Consider the following 23,416-nt stretch of genomic DNA (forward strand, 5'->3'; position numbering starts at 1 on the left):
TATGCATTTGAAAGTCTCTCTAAGGCTACATTAATTTGATAAAAAATACATTAAAAAATAAAATAATATATATTTCTGTAATTACATTTATATTTACACTCTTAACCCTTTTCTTACACATTAACAGATCTTAAACCTACCCAAACCACCAAACCAGTCGCTAACCTTAAGTGTATCCCCACCTCAATAGCATCAAAAGTGTTTTTTAATATAATATGAACACAATAAGTACATTGTACTTATTTTTTAATGCGAGTACAAAGTAGTTAAGGTCACCTAATATAAAGTGTGACCATGATTTTTCCTTTTATATATTTTAAAATGTTTATTTGATTTTTAGCAGCCATATTTCTTCCATAGCCTTCAGTCTCACATGATATGATACTCTATAAGCATTTTATTATTATCAGTGTTATTATAGTGCTGTTTAATATTTTGGTGGAAACCATGATTTATTTCAGAATTTTTTAGTGATTCTTTAATGAATAGAATTTATAGTTTTCATTTATTTCAATTTAGAATTTCTTTAAACAGTTTTTTATTTTTCCAGCCTCAATCCCATCATAAAACTTCATTGATTTGTTCCAAACTGATCAATTTGGATCAGATTCAGTCACGAGATAATTATATATATATATATATCATCATATAGTATATAATCGTAATAAATGCATCTTCAGGTTAAAGTTGTCTTCCTTAATTAATCAATTGCCTGTACCAATTTTGCAATGAAAACTAGATCAGAGATGGAGGGAACGACCTTCAAAAATGACCGCAAGAGCATCATCATAGTGCTTCCATGCTGGTTGATCAGCATCACCAGCTATTTTAGTGGGTAAACAGCGCAGCTGTGCTAGATCAGCACCAAATCAGCATAGAAATTCGTCAGGGTAGCTAGATCATGAGTAGGACAGCTCATAATATATGAAAAAAAAACATCAGAAACACCCCACTGACATTTCAAAGCGCATTTCAAAGCCTTGTCTGAGTATTTGATGTCATTTTAAATGTGAAAACCAGAACGTGGAAATCCTTTTTGCATGCTTGTGTTGTTTTCATCATATTTCAAAGGACGCGCGCTGAGTGGTTTAATGTCATTTAATTACTGATCATCTCCTTTTTGTTCTTTTTTTAGATTCAGGTGGACAAAGAATGGTCAAGACTTTGATCCTTATCAGGACGCCAGATTGATGACGTTAGATGACTCCGGAACGTTCATCATTCCCAACAATGGGAATCTGACAGAATTCCAGGGCAATTATCGCTGTTTTGCCACCAACAAGTTAGGCACGGCCATGTCGGAGGAGATCGAATTCATTGTTCCGAGTAAGTAATGTATAACTTTGTGCTGTATGCTCCTTAACAACTCTTTCGGAATGATTTAGAGAGCAGTGTCCAATAAAACAACCGCTCTGCTCCTTAGTGGGATATCCATTTTCCTTGCCCGCTACAAACCCTGGAGCTTTCCTTTCACAGTGTGTATGGACCGTGAGGAGAGGGCTGATGAAAAATGAAATTTCTCCTCTCTCTCCATCATTTTTCGACGTCACATTTCTCATTGTGTTCTGAAATACACCACATAAATCTCCCCAGATGTATCCAGAGCAAAGAGTCATCAGTTACCAAACAAGACCGGTTTTCAATCACTCAGCTGACACGTGCAGTTTCTGCAGCAGAGTGATGTGATATTGGCAGATTTTTGGGCTGTATTTGGGAAATTGGAACAAATAATCTTTCCGGGAATGCCTTTACGAGACAAAATCTGTGTTACACTGCCATCTAATGGTGATTCAGTCTGTAAAACGTTATTTAATGGTATTGATTCATTTTGCTTTTTCATTTCTGCAGATGTTCCGAAGTTCCCTAAAGAGATCATCGATCCGATTGAGGTCATGGAAGGTCAGTCAGTCATTCTGGAGTGCAACCCACCTAAAGGAATCCCCCCGCTGCAAATCTACTGGATGACCATAAGTAAGTTCAAGTTAAATTAGTCTAAGGCACACCTGAATGCATTCAGTGATCATCTGATCAATACTGCACTGTTCAAATGATTGACTGGCTTCTACAGTACTTCTACAGAGATGGATGTGCAGGTTTTTAATAACCTACATGGAAACAATTGTGTATGTTTTTATATTATTAATTTATTTCTTAATTAAAATATGTAAATAAATTGTTTATAGAATTAAATGATTTAATCATATAATATTTGGTCACACTTTATATTAGGTGGCGTTAACTGTTACACCAAAAAATAAGTACAATGTAATTGCTGTGTTCATATTGTATTGCAAAACACTTTTGCTGCTATCGAGGTGGGATACGGGTCAGGTTTGGTGGTATGGGTAGGTTTAAGGGTGGGTTAAGGTGCAATTGATGGGTCAGTAGTGTAATTAAAAATATAAGTACAAAAATGTATTACAAATGTAATTACATAAAGGTATTTTTACCAATATAAGTACAATGTAAAAACATGTGCATTGTACCAAATTATTAATTTAAGCATAAGCACATAATTGGTAAGGCCACCTTAATGATTTATTACTTTTGAATATAAAACTGTGAAACAGTGATAGACCCAGCTATGTGACACTAAGGATACTTTAATCATGTTATCAGTTATATTACTTATTTAAAGAAACAGTTCACCCAAAACTGTCTAAAAATGTACTCACCACCAGGCAATGCAAATGAGCTTGTTTCTTCATCTGAACAGATTTAGAGAAATTAAGCATTACATCACTTGTTTACCTATGAACTCTCTGAAATGAATGGATACCGTCAGAATTAGAGCCCAAACACTGGATAATAATCCATATGATACCATTGTTTAAGATATTAACTGGAGTCATGTGCATGATGCTATCAATTGATAGACTTTCAGTCTGACGGCACCCAATCACTGCAGAGGATCCATTTGTAAACAAGTGATGTAATGCTAAATTTCTCTAAATCTGTGCATCTGCATTTTGGATGGCCTACACAGGGGTTAGCAAATCAAAATTTTCCATACGAACTATTCCTTAAATTGTCCACATCTATTAATGCTCATATACACTAATGTCCTTGTTATTAAGCTAAAAGCATATTGAGCTTTTCTCTGAATTTCTGTGAAACATCCCAGGTTTACAACACATCGAGCAGGACGAGAGAGTATCAGTAGGTCTGAACGGGAACCTGTACTTCTCAAACGCCATCGAGACGGACAGTCGCAGAGATTACTGCTGCTTTGCTGCCTTCCCACGCATACGGACCATCGTCCAGAAAAACGCCATGTCTGTCGTGGTCAAAAGCAGTACGTTAAAATACTCCTCTTAAAGAGTTTGATTGCAAAACACGATCATTTCTTTACATGACCAGCATCAGTTTCAAACATGTCGGTCAAGTGCATCTGATACATCCCCTCAGTTTCTCACATACTCAATCTCCAAGCACTTGCTGGACTTCAGCATATCCGCTTGGAAGATATTGATGCTTCCTGTTTATTCATAATGCTTCCTGTGAAGACATGTTTGTGTATTTCATGTCCATGTTATGTATCGTTTTAGCTGTTTTTGCATTTGCCACACATATTTTATTTGTCTCCATTTCTTCATCCAAGACAAGTTAATGAAGGACTCAGACTCTGGTAGCGGACGAGGTTACGGTGAGTGACATTCATTAGGGATGCTACATGGGCGTAGAGCAGCTTCTTTGTTTTTAATTAGTTTTGATTAATTATCTCATTCCATGTCACATCATACTTTCCTACTCTTCAGCGTAGATTTGAAAATCTCAAAGGTTTTCTGTAATCATCGGAAATAACTCATAGGTTCATCCATGACTCATTCGCTATGCTTGATTTTGTTTGTTGTATGTTAAAGCGGTATTTTTGCAGTTCTTTTTGGTGATGTTAGCGGCACAGTAATTAAAGCATTTAAATCAACACAACTGAGGCATCTTGACGCAACTGAGCATGACAACTATTACTATTATATTATTTTTCATGCATACTTATATATGTAATCTTTTAACTGTTATAAAGCAAACTCCCTCTTGGAGAGGAAGCCCAGTCTACTGATGCCCACAGGAAAGGAGTCACATACATATCTGGTGAAAGGCGAAGATCTTCAGTTGGAATGTATTGCAGAGGGCTTGTAAGTCATTGTCTAATTCATTTTATTAATTAAATTAATTTTCATCTAATTAAGAGCTTGGTGATCTCTTTCAATCATTATTTCAATCCACATGAAATCTAGTAGGAATGTTTAAATTTTGTAAAATAAATAAAAATGAATTAATTAGAAAATAAGATTAATAATAATAACTACATTTAATTACACTATTATTATTATTATTATTGTTGTTGTTGTTGTTAATGGCATTATTGTTATTATTATTATTATCATTATTAAGAGCATTTTCAATGGATGCATCAAAAAACATTATTATTAGACTTTAAGCCTTACACCTTATATCTTTCAGCCCTACACCAAAGGTTGAGTGGGTTAAAATAGGCTTTCACAAGCTTCCAGAAAGAGTTGTGGTGGAGAGCCATGGGAAGTTGCTCACTATAGAAATGGTGAATGAAGAGGATGAAGGGAAATATATGTGCAGAGCCAAAAACCCCCATGGAGAGGTTGTGCATTATTTTCATGTTACAGTAGAGGGTGAGTCACATTATTGATCACATTAATCTCATAATATAACCGCAGTAAATGTGCCAGTGTTGCTTTATAAATGGTTTCAATAGCACGTCTGCATTAAAAGCTCTCTTTGTGGTAAAAGAGCGCCATCTTCTGTCCAAATACAACTTATGCATGATTAGGACAACTACAAATAGTGTGCTAACATAATACATGGACACAGTGAACATTTTAGAGATGATAAATGATCACTTTCAAGTTATTAAGAGAACAGTTATGCTTGCATATAATAGATTGCTGTTCACGGTTGATAACATTATGTTTCTGTGTTTTCATCACATATAGTGTCTGTATCTTTTCCAATATAGACCTTAGTTAGAGTAATGCCATATTTAATTAAACACAGAAAAAAAAACATGGAGAATAGGGATATATTTTTAAGCAACAAGAAAGGTCAGGCCATATGAATTCCACGCACAACATCTTGACCTTTAACAAATGTTTGTGGTCAAACATCACTGAATGCCACTAATCAGAATCATGTCATGTGAATCTCCTTCGTGAACAGAGCCTCCTGAGTTTGAGATTGAACCTCAAAGCCAATTGGTGACGATTGGAGCTGATGTGGTTATTAAGTGTGTTGTGAAAGGAAATCCTCAACCTATTGTTACGTGGAGGGTAAATGGCCAGCCACTGAAAGGTAAAAGTACAGTACAAACATTACAGTACCTGTTTCAAATTACTCAACCTTCAATGATATGAAATACTGATTATATTTATTTCAAATTACTGTGGCAACTAACTTCAAAAATGGCTTTCTAACTGGCCCGGCAACCATTGCATTATATATCAATGTTTGTTTATGAAAACTGTGATTGTCACCACTTTTTGTTTTGTGTATGTACAGAAAATATGTATAACTGCATTTATATAAGGCATCATTTTAGAGTTAGAGTTTAGTACTTTACTGTATACTGTACTTTAACTAATCATTTAACCCCACGTTTTCAGACGTCCAATCATTTAATAGGAAAGTCTTAAAAGACGGCACCATTTCCATCCACAATGCAAAGCCCGAAAACAGCGCCGTTTATCAGTGTGAGGCCACAAACAGACACGGCTCCATCCTATCCAACGCCAACATCATGATTATGAGTAAGTGAAATGTACATGGCTTTAACGATTTGCATTCAAATGAAATGCAGCATCCTAAAATGAGTAAGAAAAACGTATTACGGTTTATTCATGAAATGCAGGGAAGTAAACATTTGCTTGTAGAGATGTCTTATTCCATGTTTAAAAGCAGTTCAATGTACGTCAAAATATTTTTAAACTCAGCCTCCATCCATCTAACAGTGACCCGTTGCATTATTCCCTGCCTCCTTATTCATGGTTTCCTTCACTCTAGGCCAAAAAAAAGAGAAAAATAAATCACTTAAAAACACCACAGTGTTGCCTAGCAGTGAACAAGCATCTGTTTTTTTGTTAGTGTGGACAGAGCCATAAGCTGAGGTGTGATATGGACAGTGGACGGCCCTTGGGTTTGTTCAGAGAGCGTGAGGTCCCCATGATAGCACACAGGCTTCCGGGTGGAGCGCTTCTGTCAGTTCCGATCTCCAGACACACTCTCCCTCAGGCAGCCAGACGCTTTTATGTGCGAACAATTTCGCCTTCCTCCATTCATATTCAGTTGCTAGAACCAAAGCATGTGTTGCTTTCATCTGGGAGATAAAATAAGCTGCTAAGGATCCTCACTTTTAAAAAAAAAATGAAAAGGAAAAATGAAATTAAATAATGAAGAGGCAGAAAAAACATATCTCAGCTCTCTCCGTATAACCCTGCAAACCCGCTTACCTCCCCCGACGGAGCAGGAAGCTGGTTTTCCAAGGACAAGGACTTTTTTTTACTAAACTGATAACAACGTGCATCACAAGAAAAGAGATAAAGAGACTAATCCAATCGTGTTTTGTCGTGTTTAATGGTGCAATGCTGATAACTCTCTCCCCAGACATCCAGCCCCTGATCTTAACAGAAAACAATCTGCAATATATGGCAGTGGAGGGGAAAGGTGTGGTCATGCACTGTAAGGTCTTCAGCTCGCCAGCATCTAGCATCACATGGTGAGTAGTGTATTTGCCTGGGGCCAGCAGAGGGCAGCACAGCTCTAGACGTGTTAGTGCTGCAGCGATAGAGTGGTTTAGAGCTAGTGAAGCAGTTTACTCAAGGGTGGGCCCCCAGGCTGTGTTCGGCACTGTGGTAATGAGGTAAACTACTCATGTGGATCTGTAAGTGTGCTACTTTTAAGTTAAAGCAGTAAGAACAGAAGCGTTGACTGCGGTGGCACGTTAGAGAAAACAAACTGAGCATTTTATTGAATTCATAAAATGTAAAATATCGTTTAAAGGTTTGGGGTTGGCAATATTTTTTAATGTTTGTGAAAGAGCTCTTGTGGTCATTAAAGCATGAATATTTTACAATTAAAATAAGTTTTCTATTTGAATGTAATTTATTCCTGCGAAGGCCATGCTGAATGTTCATCAGTTCTGATTTAGTTGAAACCATTTTTTGTTTTTCTTTTTTTAGTCCAAATTCACCATTCATTTAAAAGTATTACTAATTTATTTGCTCTTATGGAGCTTAAACATTTGAACAGCAGTTGTAAAAAAAAATGGAATTAATGTTTTATTTAAAAAGTTCTGTTCTGTATACTAAAGAGAGCGAAATCTATGTTTCCGTACAAAGTTGCAAAAAAATTACCTGCAGGTCAAGATGAAAAAAGACAACAATAAAAGCGAAAACAAAGCATTAACAACATGTTAACAACGATTTTTTAATTACATTTTATTTAATTTCAACAGTTTTTTTTTCTTCTAAGATTTTAGGGGAACATTATTATGCACACAGTTGGTGGTGTTTTCTGAAAATGACCCAGTTGGTTTTTGATTGCGCAGGAGTAATTCTGACAGTGCCAATGCAGTGGAAGGAGAAAGATTTTCTGTTCATAAGAATGGTTCGCTGGAGATCCACAACGTTATGAAAGAGGACATGGGGGAGTACTCTTGTTTTGCTCAAAACACTGAGGGCAAAGTTGCCATTTCCGCAACACTTGAAGTCAAAGGTAAAAGAGACATATACTCTTTTGTAAATCAGTCAAGTTCAAGGGTTCGCTAGATTTAAAAAAATCTATCAAATTAAGTCAATCCATAAAATCCGAAATGAGTTTTGCTTTCCCTCTCAGATCCCACCAGAATAGTCGATCCTCCACGAGATTTGCGAGTGTTGGCCGGAACCACTATCCAGTTTTCATGCCAGGCAGAGTTCGATCTCTCCATTGGTGATGACTTTGAGATCCTCTGGGAAAAAGATGGCATGGCCCTCAACGGCAGCGAGGACGCACGGTAAAATACAACAGGATGTCATACTTTTATGGCAACGAATATCAGAGCTCTCTAATCTATGTCTTTTCTGATGTCTGTAGATATGTCCTGGATGATAGATATATACTTGAAATCATCAATGTAAGCTTTGGAGACCAGGGCTTTTATGTCTGTGTGGCCAGAACACCGGTCGATCAGGACGTGGCGGTTGCACAGCTTTCAGTTGTGGGTGAGTTACGCGCTTTCAGTCTTCATGGTTTAGAGAAGTAAAGATGGTCAGGAGTTTTGAGGGCTGAAATGACTTCAGCGCACAACACAGGCGGGATTCTGCTACCTGCTGCAGCACGGCTGGAATTATACCCTTAATAAGACAGCACCATGTAGTATTTGTACAAATGAACTAGCTGGAGACGTGGCCTGGCAGGTAGTGCATGAGCTTTGACATGTTTGAAACCAGCTGGAGTCATTTCCCAGACCCAACCTCCCTCTTCTCTCTATCATTTCCTTTTTTTCTCTCGCTGTCTCCAAAATATCTATAAAATGGCAACAAAAAACAAAAAAAGCAATAATATCATGTAATGAATCTGATTGAACTCGAGATGCTTGATCGATTGACAGCCCTAAATAAAATTAGTTGTTTCCTTAGATGTTCCTGATCCACCAGAGGATGTGATCCTTTCCGAACATAATGGCAGAAGTGTGAAACTGCAGTGGATTCCAGGAGATGACCATAATAGCTCCATTACTGGTAACATAGGCATAAAACTCACATTGTATTGTACTGTATAGCTAAATTTGGATACACTTTATATGGGTTATAGATAAGGTCTTGAGCAATCTCATATATAAATGTATAAATTATTTAATATATAAATGAGTCAACATAAAGGTTTGTGAGGTCTCTAATGCTCATCACCAATGATGCATTTTTTATCACTGTAAAATCAATACTAAAGTGATATATTATTACAGTTTAAAATAACTCTTTTCTGTTTCATATTTTTTTTAACTTGTCATTTATTTCATCAGTCATTACTTTAATCTTCAGTGTCACATGATCTATTAGAAATCATTCTGATATGTTGATTTGATGCTCGAGAAACAATCATTTCAATGATAAAAACATTTGTGGTGTTTGTTTTTTCTCCCACAATTATTTGATGAACAGAGAGAATATATTTTATTTATTATTCTATTTTAAATTAAAACTGACCCCAGTTTTTAATAGGTAGTGTAAAATGTAATTAAAATCATATACAGTATTATAACAAACAGCTACACTGGGATGCGGTTTATGGACAGATTAATTTTGCTCACACAGATTGGAAATGCATAGCTGTTGTTGTTTTGCTGCTGGTCTGATATACCTTTCAACAGCAATTGTCATCCTAATGTAGTTGGCTTCAGTCAATCAATTGAAAGAATATTTCCTGAAAAAAGCCCGTTTATTCAAATGTCGTGCGTGTGTTGACTCCAGATCAAATTTCAAACTTTGTGCAGAGTTTGTTATAGAGTTTGAGGAAAGCCAACATGAGCCGGGCAGCTGGAGGGAGATGACGAGAGAACCGGGAAACCATCATTACACTCTGCTTAAGCTTCACGGACACATAGACTACCGATTTAGAGTATATGCCATCAATGACGTGGGAAGAGGTCGGCCAAGCGTGTACACCGAAAGATACAGAACTCCAGCATCAGGTATCCTACTGTTTCTCCCAACCACTTTACCTTTACAGATAGCAGTGAGGCCAACTTCATCACCTACTGAACTTTAAAACATTCAAACTTGTGAGATAATTGATTTTCCCTGTCGTTTAAGCTCCAGTCTATAAAGTGCATATTTCACAGGCCATTTTTCTTTCTTCCACTAACAATTTCGCCTCCAACAAAATCCATATTTCTGCTCTTTCCAAAGCACCCGACAAGAACCCAGAAAATATCAAGATCGAAGGTCATTTGCCACATGAAATGGATATCAACTGGGAGGTACGATGCTAAATGTTCAATTCCAATAGTCTTCGGGAATATCTAATGTTCAAAGCACTGGAAGGGCCGCACAGATAAAGAAGTGCTCTCAAATACCGAATTTCATTTAGTTCTCAGAGGGGGAGAAAAAACTAACAGTGCCAGTTGTTAGGTACCAATTATCGATAAGCTTTTTCCCCAAGATAGAAGTTTTTGCATAGAAAAACACGGCTATCTCTATCGCCATGCTGTTGGGAAAGTTACAAAGCCCTGCTGAAATGGATCTTTGTAGACACAGGTTGACATCAAAAGGAGCTCAGAGTGAGTCTTTGATTGAAAAGTAAAAGGAATGGGATACATAAATTTAGATTTTCACGTAAAGGTGAAACTCTTTTACAGTTTCTGAGCTATTGCTTGACCACCTTTTCATGCTAATACTCCTGCTTTCTAGAATTACGAGGAAGCTCATTGTTAATGGGGGATGTTAATGAATAATTGCATTTCGTTCAGTCTTGTGCTGCAAGATGATTGTAAAAGCTAGCTGTTAGGGCTTTGCTAATAAATGTCAATTGTTACAGTGTTTGACATCATGAAATATCGCTGACAGTTAACCAGGTATATCAGCGCTGAACACTCCCGCGCAAGTTTCCACTTTAATAGATCCGCATAGACAAAAAAGAATTATAAAATCTATCAATTATAAAATGAAAAAAAGCGAAGAATCAAAGGTTTGGGGAATATTAAGCAAACATTAACATAGGAAATGCTTCAGCAAAAGCATATTGAATATGATTTTTAAAAGTTAGTCTAATTCTAAACAAATAGGGTAATGGCTGGACTGGCCATCACTGGAATAAATTATATTTTAAAATGCATTAGAGTTATCTTAAAGATGTTTATAGAGAGAATTTTTAATACATACAGTTTCTACTCTATTTTGATCAAATGAGAGACTTCTAAGATTTAAAAAAAAATCTTACCAACCTCATACTTTTGAAGGATCATTTATTGTTTCAGACATATCGAAGAAAACAAAGCATGAACATACAGTTCCATGATAACTATGTTTAACAAAACTGTAATCTTCCTCTGAAGTGCTCAGTACATAAAAGTAAACCGATTACCTTGCACTCTTACTGCTGTAAACTGTGTAAAGCCACATAATCTAATTATAAGTGTTGATTTCTGCCAGTGTTTGCCATTTTTTGTGTGCAATATTAATCATACGGTTAGCAACAAATGGTCAATGAGCATGCCCTCTGAGGCTGAGACAATAAAAACACCAAGTGTTTGAGAACTAAATGCTATTTCCTGATTTACTGTTTCCTGTCAACTTACTGAGCTCTTTTGTTCTCCTGTCACAGCCGCTGTCACCTATTGAACACAACGGGCCTGGTCTGGAGTACAAAGTAAGCTACAGAAGACAAGGCACTGGAGATGACTGGATGGAGCACATGGTGAAGAGACACTCATTTCTTGTTAAAAACACCCCAACGTTCGTCCTTTACGAGATCAAAATTCAGGCCAAGAACCACGCGGGCTGGGGTCCGGACCCTAAAATAATAACAGCGTACTCAGGAGAGGATTGTAAGTAGGAAGAACCTCTATTGTGTCTGAGCTGTGGAGATGAGCATGCATTCAAATAAGCCGATACCATTGACATTTCACTCACTGTCAACGCACTGTGCATGTTTACCTTTGAGAGCATACAAAGCAGGTGGAGATTTTGAAAGACGCATTTTTTTTTTCCCCTAACCTTTTCTTTGTCTGTAAGGCTCTTGTTACATTGCAAATAAGCATTGCCTGTAAACGGAAACACCCACCCCCTCTAGCGAAAATGCAGTATATGTGTGACGAGAATATCAACAAACCTAGAGGGCAGAAAACGCTGATGAAATACCATCTTGCCTTTACACAATATCCAAACAGTTGCGCTGATATGCCGATTTGTTTTGCCTTATTGAGGATATTAAATTGCACGAGGGGGAACGATTTCCTCACTCAGAGTCTTTGTAGACTAACAAATGAAATGTTATCATGGCTATGAGCTATTTACATTTGTGGCTATAATTATTCTCTTGCCTTCAGTTTTCTTTTGGAGTTGCCCTCCCGATGTTATCTCAGGTCACTACGTCTCTGTGCAGTATGATTAGTTTAGTCTCCCTTTCTCTCTCGGTCTCCCACTCTTTTTTTATTTCTGTCTTATCTTAGCACAGTGTTGGGGAGTGACTAGCTAAAACTAGCAAATTAATGGTAAATTGCTGTTTTGCACACGCTGCTTTAAAGCTTTCATTTGAACAGTTAACGTACAGTAAATGACCACATTCGAAAAATCAGTCACCTATCTGAATCTCTGTATTGCAGAGTTATCACCTATCACCTATACAGTTCTGGTTCTGGTTCAGTTTTGGTCTAAACACTTTAGAATAGGGAACACATTCACTATTAATTAAGAGTTTTAAGGGAGCTAAAATATGGCCATGCAGAATAAGGCATTATTATGTGCTTTAGTTTATAACAAGAATCGGTCCTTAAAATAAAGTGTCACCACAATTATTACTTTTTTTTTTTTTTTTAATTGAATGCAGCAATCCAGTCTATTGGTATGATACAAAAAAGGTCAAATTAATGAATCATAACATGCTCATTTTTAAAACAAAACAACATAAATATTACTCTACAGTTGTTTATGGAAAAATAAAATATAATTAAATTAAATTTCCATCATAAAGCTAGCTAATTTTTCAAAAGAACAGCTTAATGTAATTATGTTTCACTTATAGGTAGCTTAGCTTGGCAAGGTAGATCGTGTTGCTTCTCCAACACTGATGTTAACTAGGTTTTATTCCATTATAATCAAATCTCTTTGTGTCATATATGGTGTCTGTGCGATTGTAAATGTGTTTATATAGACTAGATTGTCTATAGACGTTGTTGTGTAGTCAATTTGCCAAGTGTTTGATAATGAAATGTAGTTACAAAGCATAAAAAGTCCATAACTATTATCCCCGCCTCAGTTTTTCAAATAATTCCCCACAAAATTACACCACATTTCTTGGTCCTTATTTCATGGATATAGCTGAATCTAATTCAGCGGCATTATTTTGATGTAGGAACAGTGTAATTTTAAAGCGGCTATGGAGCTATTTGTAATATTTCATTTGTATGTGATTTGTCCATAGTCCCCTCGGCTGCTCCAGATGATGTAGCCGTAGATGTGATGAACAACACTATGGTGAAGGTCAGATGGGACCATGTTCACAAGGACAAACTCAATGGACATCTGGGGGGCTACAGGGTAATTCTGTACCAACATGTGTTTTGCTTTTTAGCCACGGTTTAAAGGCCTTTTCTGACCTTGAAGCTCCTCTTGTTTCCCAGCAAGCTGTCAAAGCTTTAATCTTTGGTGTTATTTTACCCATCAGCTGTATTTCACTACCTATGGACTGATCTAATCTCTTGTACTTATAGATAAGCTATTGGAGGCTTCGAAGTCTGATGGACTCAAAGAAAACACATGGTGACAAACACACATTGACATTTTCGGGGGAGAGGAACCATGCGGTGGTCACAGGGCTTAGGCCGTTCTCTGAATACAGCCTCATTGTGATGGCCTTTAACAGCAGAGGAAACGGGCCTGGCAGTCATCCGGTCAGCTTCAAAACACCTGAGGGAGGTGAGTGAGGAGAGGACATGAGAAATTTAGTTCTGTGAGGTTAAGGCTTTTGCACAGCTTTCCCCTGATTTGCAGTCAGGATGATTAGATGCTAGTTGATGAAAGTCGGAACCAGTCTGCAGGTTTTGGGCAGTCGGACTTGACAGGTTTCATAGAAAATCGCATCATGTACTTCGGGCGCAGACTCTGATTTTTTTTTAGCTTCGGACTATCTGTCCTGTCAGAGGATATTAAACACATTCGTTTTTTTTGAGGCGACACGTTCTTTCCGTTTGTTATGTTTCTGTGAGTTTATTGTTTTTGAAAATTCTAGTAGCATGTAATCCAGAGTCATTATACAGTATAATGCCGAGTTGTACTATGTAATCATGTCTCAAGTCGACAAGTGCATGACGCCTAATGTTATGGTAAAATTTGCGTAGTGTTTCAGCCCTCGGTTAACTTAAAAAGACGTGTGCTACGTCCCGATTTGCTAAATGGTATTCAAAATTATGATAGTTGTGTCCTAAATTGTAGTATGTTGCAAATCTGTGCACAAGTTATAACTGCACACAACTATAACGGCAAATGAGAAATAAAAAACTACCATAATGGCATATGTGCGAGACCTACTGTTAAGTAGAGAGATTTAAATAAAAGGGGTTGATTAATGAAAAATATATTTATTCAGTTCATCTGCATCCACAACAACATTTTGAATATTTATAAAGACACATTTGGTCATTAACTTGCGTCATGCACTTGTTACTGACTGCCAGATAAACATGCTACTTAATTTTTCTCCAATATGGTATGAAATTAAATGCAATTAAAAATGTGGACGTTGACTGTTACATGATGATTGAGAGGGCAGTTTAAATGGTGACAGGATACATGTAACTAAATGACGGTCAATTATTATGCAGTATGTCGCAAAGGTTAAGTGCTCTTCTGCTACACACTTGTATATACACGCAAATGTAGGTTACTTTTTCTTCACAAAAGAGAGCATATTTTCAGCTCAAAGTATAAGTTGATGAATTTGGAGGTGACTATTTTAGTGACAGCAAGTTTGAATATTTGGAAATGCAAATGAGATGTGAGACCTTTGTTATAGTGGAGGATGTTTTTCACAGGAGAAAAAAAGTCACACATTTTGGGAATGAACAAATGAATAATAAAGGCAATTTTTGGGTAAAATGTCACTTTAAATTATTAATATAACTGTCAGCTCTTTGTTTCTTTCCCTACCTTTAGTTCCTGGACAAGTAGCTGCTTTCAGTGTTACAAACATCCAGAAACACAAGGTCACCTTGACCTGGTCTCCTCCGGTTGACGCAAATGGAGTCATAATTGGCTACATCCTCCAATATCAGCTAAGTATGTGAACATTGCATTTTCAATTTGTTCATAACCCTAACTATAAGTGTCTGCATCTTGCTGTGAGAGTTATGTGCTAGGGTTCGAGTAAACAGCTTTTATAACTGATATTAATTTCTGATGTGGCCCGTGACACAGCGGCATTACCGGTCATTACAGCAATTCTACAGTGAAACCACAAACCACTGGATTTGCATTGAAGGTTTTTAGGACTCTTAAAGGGCCCGACTACAGAACATAAAAAAGCCATTGCCCTGTTTTAAGATGTTCCCAGTGATGCAGATGCGGATTTGGACATACGAAAACAGCAAAGTGCTCTTTGATGGTTTATGTCTCATTACATCGAGTGATGCCTATGTCTCACCACTAGGAGATATTGTTGTGCCACCTACCTTAGGGTTGGCAGCTGCATCTTAAATTCAGCAGAGACTACAGTATTACGAAAATAACCGCACAGGACCTCAATAAGACACAGTTGTATATTTGCTAAATGATTTATGGAAAACAATTACTTTGACTTGTTAAAGTTGCCTCACTCAATTTGCTTATTTTTTTATTATACAGGTCCTGTTACATCGAACTGAATGCACACTAGTGAATTAAACAGCTATTTACTGCATGTCATTAGAGTATGCTTTGGTTTTAATTAGGATTTACAGTGAAAAACACTGCTGATTACATAAACATAGTGGGATAACAATGCACATCGTATTAAGAGGTAAGTGATGAACTGTGGGGAAAAGCAACACGTTGTAAAGCAAATATGTAAATATCAGGGAATTTTTATATAGATGAGATATAGATTCTGATATTTAAAGTGTAATGGAAAGATTAAGAGTAAGTACAGCCAACCACATAAAACATCTTTTAGACCAGTCAGAAGCCACTGTAAACCAGTAGAATGCAAGCATCATCAGCACTCACGTCTTGTTAATACTATAACTACTACACCGCAGTGAGTTTTATTTAGTATTTTTAATTATTTATTTTATTTAGCTAAAATCAAATTCTTGAAACAAGAAAACAACTTTATTTATCATAAAAATAAAATATTGTTTTAAAAACAAAACTATATATATATATATATATATATATATATATATATATATATATATATATATATATATATATATATATATATATATATATATATAGATAGATAGATAGATAGATATTTTCTTATTTTTAATTTTTTAATTTTTTTGCAGTATTGCAGTATGCTCCTACTTAGTCAAATCAGTTAGACCACTGGGTGAACAACCACATGAAATTAATATTTATGCACCAAGCTAACTTTCCAGATTGCTTTTATACCCCCAAGGAACAATGTTTTTGACAAATTGGTTTCCCATTATTTTTCAAAGAAAAGGTCTTCTCGTTGTCTGGACAAGGAATTGCCAAAGTTTTTGTCACCTCTTTCACCTAAAATATTTACTTGCAGTACCCCCTGAGATTTTAAATTAATGTTTAAATGATGCTCTCTTTAAATGATGTCACTTAGTGTTCACATAACAAGCATTTTATTTTAAATGTATGCTTTTAATTTTTTAAATTTCACTGTTTAATGAATTGTTCGCTTTCCGAAATCCCTGCAGTGCCCTCAGAAACCTTCACAAACTTCCCAGTCTGGGAAACCTTGGTCTGCACGATCCCGGCACATAGGCTCGTGGCTCGTGTCAAAGACATTCGTGACCTGGTATTCCAGACCCCCTTTTTTTTTTTAGCTGACCCTACGTTGTTCTACATGCATAGTATTACAACACCAGGCTGGGCACGTGCACCGCTCAACACGCAACCGGATCCCAGCAGGAGTGATGACGAAGCTGATTATGATGCATACAGTCTGGGAGGCCTCATCAGCTAATTGTGTTTGATGCCGCGGCTGATCATTGAGGCCAAGTGTCAGGTTGCGTATTAAAAGAAGCGACGTTTTCATCAGGAGAGCTTGCTAGAACCATTGTGCTCCCTTTGAAGTGGGCTCATTGAAGTCCCCTTGAAGAAAGTGGTGTGTAAAATGCTGGCGAGAGAGCGCACAGCTGTACCCGTCGAATGGAAAATAGCAACTGGGATTAAAGAGCCACTGCACAGATGGCCCGCAGCCAGATCCAACTACGCTGAAATCGCACAGAGTTAACAATTCACACACTGTGAATTACTTATAGAGGATTCAGAAATAGTGTTTATTTATTTATTTGTGTTTGATTTAGACGTATTTGAAGGAATGGGGGACTGCAGAACACATTGCAGCGCAGACCCCAACGTGTTTACGCAACATAAGCATAATAGCTCAATAGCACATCATCAGCACATGCATAAGAAATGATGTTTTAATTGGAATCACCCAGTTCGGTACGCAAATGCTGCCTGCCTGACTGACCGACGGCTGCTTTCAAATGCACACATGCTTATGTGTGTGCATCATCTGCAAATAACGCTCGTCCCTTGCTGTGATGCGTGAAAGGTCAACTGCAGTTCTTGCCAGGGTTATTAATGCAAACACAAGTGGTTTGTCACGAGTGAATGCAAAAAAGAGAGAGGGAAAAGCTGGTTCGTGTCAAAATATTTAAAATTGTGTCTACATGCTATACTCAATTAAGAGATTTTGGGTTATTTTGCTACTATAGCATGTCTTCAGACTAGTGGAAAGAAACCACCCAAATTACGCCTTTAAGTGTTTATTTTATTACACTTCGTCTATTTCAATTACAGCACTTATCTTTAAAGGCTGTTTTCTCAAAATAAGAGTTTTTCTCATGCACTGAGCCAGAAATCTCCACTTCAGTAGCGCTTACAATCACTGAACTTTGCATTTTTATTATTGTCTATATTTTGAAAGCTGTTACATAAGGTAAATAAATCATTTTCCAGTTTTTTTGTTTACTCTAAAAATATGGTGAAAATGTATTTTGAGCCTGGTATTTTACAGCTGTGGAAGTGTACCGTATGCAAATAAGCACATTTATTTAAACGTAATGTTTCATTAAATTTGCAATGCAAGACTAAAAGTTTTAAGTGTGACAATATCTAGTTAGTAATCACCTGTGGTGGGTAGCCTTGAAAATACATAAAAAAAAAAAATTATAACAAATCTAATATAAATAACAATTCATTTGCAGCTTATTTTCCTTTTAATATTATTATTTTTTAAAATAAATAACAAATTAATCTATGTAATAAAATAAAAGTTTAAATAGTCATTTATATTTTATTTAGTCAAAAAATAGCCACAACATGCGGTCCGCACAATGACATTTTGATACTTTGCATCATATTGTAAGACATGCAGTAGCACCGTGGACCTTATTGTCGTCCACTATCAAATTGTGGCTATTGTGACAATCCTAGTGCAATCTGTCAGTCTGTGTCTGTGTCAGGAAAAAGAAAAAAAGAAAAAAACACAGAATTTGACCTCTGGCTGACTAAACACATCTGACATTTCAATGACATGGCCTTCCTGCTACCAGTCCAGCTGAGCGACCAATCATAACACATGATGAACACGTGCCGCTTTGCTGCACAGCTTTATTTTTTACTTTACAACCTGTGTGATCATTGATGGATACCAAGCGCCATTGACGGTGTGTGCTCTTTTTTTTTTTTTCTCTTCCTGTTTAGTAAATAACACGGAGGAACTAGGTTCTCTGATGACCCTCAACATCTCTGCTGACAGCAATAAGCTGCCCCTCCAGGAGCTGGAAGCACTGAGCAAATACAAGTTTTACCTACGGTGCTGCACGCGGGTGGGCTGCGGACCAGCTGTCAGCGAGGAGCGCACCACTGTCCCCGAAGCGAGTGAGTACGGGCAGCAGCTGCTCAGGGGTGGGGGTGTCTCGGGGGAGTCAGCCTGTGGCATTCCAAAGGACATGGATGACCAAGTTGCCGTTGTTATGGGCATCGACCCGACGAATGCAGGGGACATTATTTCGACCTCCCTTCTCACCAAGCTTTTCATATGCCCATCTAAGCATTTCTTTATAGCTAAACAATATCATAACAGTGTGAGACTGGGCTGCATTCATCACTGTCTTGGAAGACCAAGCGCTTATTGATTTGAGGGTAAAAGCTCGCCAGCAAAAAGGAAGAAGAAATGATATGTTGCCTTTGGGGATGGAAATGCTGGATTGTTATTAATACAGACGTAGGAATAAGTTGGTAATCAACATCAAAAAATATATTAAAAGAAAAAGCCACACAACTGTGAATTCACAGCACATTTATCATGATTAATGGTTCACGCTGCCGTACTTATCATCAGCAGTTAGCAGATTGTTGATAAAGTGCTGTTTATTTCCGCTTCGCAGAGGGTTCGTAAGGAAGTTGTGTTTATGGAAGAAATATGATCGAGATGAAAATCCCAAAGCGTAATTCCAATATTCGGCAGAGTAATAGAAAACAGTCAAGAAAACAAATGACTGCTCTGATGTGAGGGGAGATATCTTTATGTGTCAATGGGAAACAACCGCCTGAACATGACCAGTATACATCAAGAAAATCAGCTGATTTCAAATAAAAAATGTTTCATTTTTGTACAACTGGGAGCGTATGATAGATACTGCCTTATTTTGAAAAGCATCATGTTTAATTCATTTGTTTCTGGACATGTTGCCATAGCAATACCATGTTTTTTGAGTATTTTGTCGTGCCTTGTAAATACAAATTGCATGTAAATTAATATGTCTAGTATATAATATTATGCAACAATGCTGCCAAGAAAATACAACATGGAACTTTGATTTTTTTTGTTTATTGACAATGGCAATTTCCAGTTTTGTCTTCCACACAAACAAGTTTTCCCCTACTATATATATATCACGTACCATGGTTCCATCCGATACATACAAAATGCATTTCAAAACCATATTTCTGGTGCGACATTTAAAAATATGACATCATATTTTTAAATACTTTGGAATGGAATTTTCCAAGCTTCTTGCTATTGCTTTCTCGCTTTAATGCTTCAGTAACAGGCACTGCTGTCTTATAAACAAGCTGTCTTATGAACTAAAGTTGTGATTTCAGTGTCTTTCTGTCGTCCTTGCAATATGTCTTTTTCATTGCTTTATTGCTTTTGTTTTGCCAGCTTCAACAGATGTGGCCTCTTTCAACATCAGTATGAAGTCTTCAGTTTTCTTTAGCGCTAGAAATAGCTAACACGCTAGACTAGAAGATAAAATTGTTGCTGTATTGTAGAACTCTATCTTGAAAGTGCATGCGTTTATAATAGGCTAATCATTTCATTTTCATATACCGTAGAAGCATAATCTTTTTTTTTTTTTTTTTTTTTGCTCTGTCTTTGTGTGAGTCTAGCTGACAGTGCAGGTCTTGATGGTTGCTAAATTAGATAAACCTCACTATTAACCTGTCATCTCCTTTTTGTTGGTAGCAGAAACTAATTGATTTATTCCATTTAATCCTGTTTGATCCGTTCAAAATATTTCTTGCATAATGCTATGGTTCAGCTAACATAGACAGTTTTTGTATTTCATTTAGCATCCGCTTGTTTAGTACATCACGTAGCTGCTTATTTCTTAGCCACATTACCCCCTTAGAATAGTTCAAACCGTTTAAAATACTGTCTTTCTTTCCAGGAAAATCCGGCTCACGATTTCCTCCAAGAAAAACCACAGTTTCTCCTGTGGCTAACGCTACTCTTTCTTCTATAGGTACTAAACCACACAAAATAAACAAGTCTCAGAAGAACAAATGAGAAACCAATTGGGCTTTTTATGCCAGGAAATATTCAGTTACGTATTAACAAACGCACTCAAAAGTTTGGGGTTGGTTAATTTCTAAAATAACTTTTTTTACAGTATGATCCCCTAAGCTAGGCTAAGCTAAAACAGTAATATTGTGAAATGCAATTATAGCTGTTTTCTATTTTATCCAAATTTAATTCACAAAGCTGAATCATTACTCCAGTCTAGTTTCACACGTTCCTTCGGAAATCATTCTTATATGTTGATTTGCTGCTCAAGAAACAATTCCTGTATTTGTCACAGTAGGAAACAGTGATTAATATATTTGTGAAAACCGTTTTCAAAAACCAAAAAGTTCAAGTCTTTACTGTCGGAATGCTGAATAAAGCATTAATTACTTTAAAATAAGTAAATAATAATAATAATAATAAAAAAACTTGCTGACCCCAAACATTAGTGTATTTATGGATATGGCAAGGTCTGATTTGTTGGCTGTGCTGATGTAACCCACTTCGGCTTTTCAATGGATAAGAGGAAGCCATTTAAATTTCGCTGCAAAATTTCCCCTCAAAAGTGGCTTTCGGGGAGCAGTCTCACAGGATACGTGTGGTGTGAGCTTTTCTCCCTCCCGCTGTGGAGGCAGATGCGGACTGACAAACCTCCAGCTATCTCGCTCAATATTTATAGCGCCATTTCTGTGTCAAGCAAAGGTGTCACACCGCACCGATGATTAACGCAATTTCTACAATAACAGGGTGGATGGAAACGCATTACGATTAGAGGATGTCATTCAAGCATGGGGCGATGGGACGGGCAGGATAGTTTCGGTCCTTCGGTGCATACGATATCCAGAAAAGAGCCTGAGAATAAATGTGTTCCATTTGCATGTTTTGCCCAAAGGGAGAGGTGTTGTGTGATTGAGATGTGTGGTAATGAGTTTTGACAGCAGACAACAGTCTGCCTAATTGCTACACCTGAAGGTGATGAAAACACAAGTTATCTGTGATTGATATAGCTCTGGTGGCACGCTGTGTAGGTAGCAATTGTCCAAGTCGAATACTTGTAGCTTCCTGAATAGAAACGGCGTACGCTGTGTTCAGGTCTTTCTGCAGCTCCCAGTATTTGGTGACTGCGTAATTATTACTCTGCGACTCTGTCTAAAATTATCTCCCATTTCCTCTTATTTCACCCTGTGTAACGAGCACATCATTATTTCAGGTCGTTAATTAGTCATTTAATTACACGAGACTCGCAGCTACGTTTCTGATTGAAATTAAACCGCATTCCATTCTATCATCTAAAGATCCGCCGTTTTGTTTGTGCCGTCCCGTCACGTTCATTTCTTTACGCTGTGTCCTAACCAGCCGTGACACTCGGGCTTCCAGTGACAAGTAATTAGCCTGACCACAGTGAATGTAAAAATGCTCTGCAACGTAACAACTACCAGCCAATCAAAACACATTTAGTGTTCACATGACAAAATTACAGTAATTAGGAGCTCCTAAGTAGCCAAAAATTTTTTTGGCAAACTGGTAATTACTTAGAATTAGTTTGAACGCTCCAGTGTTTCTTAATTCACCAGGTGATGTCATATGCTAATAAAATTCATTCAAAAATGAATTAGTTGTTATGAGGGTGTCCATTGAAACACATTATTTTTTTCCGAAATTGTAAACAACTCCAAGTTGTTATCTATTTATTTGTTTTTAACATGACTGTGATAATTCCAAGTTGCCATGAAGTTAAAATATTTTGCGGAGCTGTACTTTAGACCATTTAGGTTTTCTTGTGGGTGGGGCTACCTACCTAAAATCTAGATAAACATAGAAAATTATCTTTTTTATCTCTGGTTTCACGCCTGGTTAGGACAGTTTTGAGGACCGTTCACACCAAAGACAATGACCAAGAAAGTAAAGATAACTAAAACGATGACTATATTAGCATCCACACCATTGCACAATATCATCATGTTAATTATAAGCATGTGCTACTATTTCTAACGCTTGAGCGCTTTGGATTCCGATATATTTAATTTTCAAGTTCAACATGATTCCAACAATTGTTTTTCTCTCTGTTCCGTTAAATCTGTAGATGCGGTATGCTATATTTTAAAGATTTTGAATGATTTTTAAAACTTATTGGTAACCATCCTTGGTGTGAATTGGCCTTTACTGCAATGCATATTTGATATTTATTTTATAATTTTTTTTGCAGTGCTTTGCAACTTGAAAACGCATTAGAAACTGAAAAATATGGCAAGGCCAATAAGCAGCATTACACTGAACTGATATTTGGCTTTATGCATTACAGTGTATTAAAGTTCATGTAATACAGTGAATATAAAGAAAGCGCTCTTTCTCCTCCAAGTCATCTAACAAGCAGTCCTTCCTCGTGTCATTTACAGTACTAACCCTCTGTGTCATTTCTCTCTTTTCTCAGCTTTGTTGAATATTAGCACCTCAGTTAGTCACAACTTTGCAAATATCAGCTGGATTCCAGGCACAGAACAGACGGAGTCAGAGTTATTTGTTGCCTTTATGAACAACCGTAAGCTTTTCTTACTGTTCTCCATGCTTGTTCTTGTAAATGAAACCTTGAGGTTGTTGTAGTTTATAAAGTCATGGTAAACTGAATCAAAAAATAAAATAGTTTATTAGCTATTTGTGTAGCCTTTAGAGCATTGTAAATTTACAATCTTTGTATCTAATTATTTTATAG

At 36.9% G+C, this 23,416-nt stretch overlaps 1 protein-coding gene across 10 annotated transcripts in view; it reads left to right on the forward strand.

Moving 5' to 3' along the window:
- chl1b (cell adhesion molecule L1-like b) overlaps nt 1-23,416 on the forward strand; it is a 76,345-nt gene that overhangs the window by 48,179 nt on the left and 4,750 nt on the right. For 5 of the 10 annotated variants that reach the window (XM_043242512.1, XM_043242513.1, XM_043242511.1 and 2 more), the window contains 23 exons: nt 1,136-1,326; nt 1,849-1,971; nt 3,125-3,295; nt 3,602-3,646; nt 4,025-4,136; nt 4,465-4,649; nt 5,194-5,325; nt 5,637-5,780; nt 6,634-6,745; nt 7,577-7,743; nt 7,864-8,023; nt 8,104-8,231; nt 8,649-8,750; nt 9,503-9,700; nt 9,918-9,988; nt 11,332-11,554; nt 13,150-13,265; nt 13,439-13,643; nt 14,880-15,002; nt 18,618-18,794; nt 20,083-20,112; nt 20,591-20,665; nt 23,138-23,245. In XM_043242512.1, coding sequence (XP_043098447.1) covers nt 1,136-1,326; nt 1,849-1,971; nt 3,125-3,295; nt 3,602-3,646; nt 4,025-4,136; nt 4,465-4,649; nt 5,194-5,325; nt 5,637-5,780; nt 6,634-6,745; nt 7,577-7,743; nt 7,864-8,023; nt 8,104-8,231; nt 8,649-8,750; nt 9,503-9,700; nt 9,918-9,988; nt 11,332-11,554; nt 13,150-13,265; nt 13,439-13,643; nt 14,880-15,002; nt 18,618-18,794; nt 20,083-20,112; nt 20,591-20,665; nt 23,138-23,245 — 3,098 coding nt within the window. The remainder of the gene's footprint in view (nt 1-1,135; nt 1,327-1,848; nt 1,972-3,124; nt 3,296-3,601; nt 3,647-4,024; nt 4,137-4,464; nt 4,650-5,193; nt 5,326-5,636; nt 5,781-6,633; nt 6,746-7,576; nt 7,744-7,863; nt 8,024-8,103; nt 8,232-8,648; nt 8,751-9,502; nt 9,701-9,917; nt 9,989-11,331; nt 11,555-13,149; nt 13,266-13,438; nt 13,644-14,879; nt 15,003-18,617; nt 18,795-20,082; nt 20,113-20,590; nt 20,666-23,137; nt 23,246-23,416) is intronic. The other 5 variants (XM_043242515.1, XM_043242516.1, XM_043242519.1 and 2 more) reach the window with 4 other exon arrangements.

This window comes from Puntigrus tetrazona, chromosome 6, assembly GCF_018831695.1.
Source record: "Puntigrus tetrazona isolate hp1 chromosome 6, ASM1883169v1, whole genome shotgun sequence".
NCBI lineage: Eukaryota > Metazoa > Chordata > Actinopteri > Cypriniformes > Cyprinidae > Puntigrus > Puntigrus tetrazona.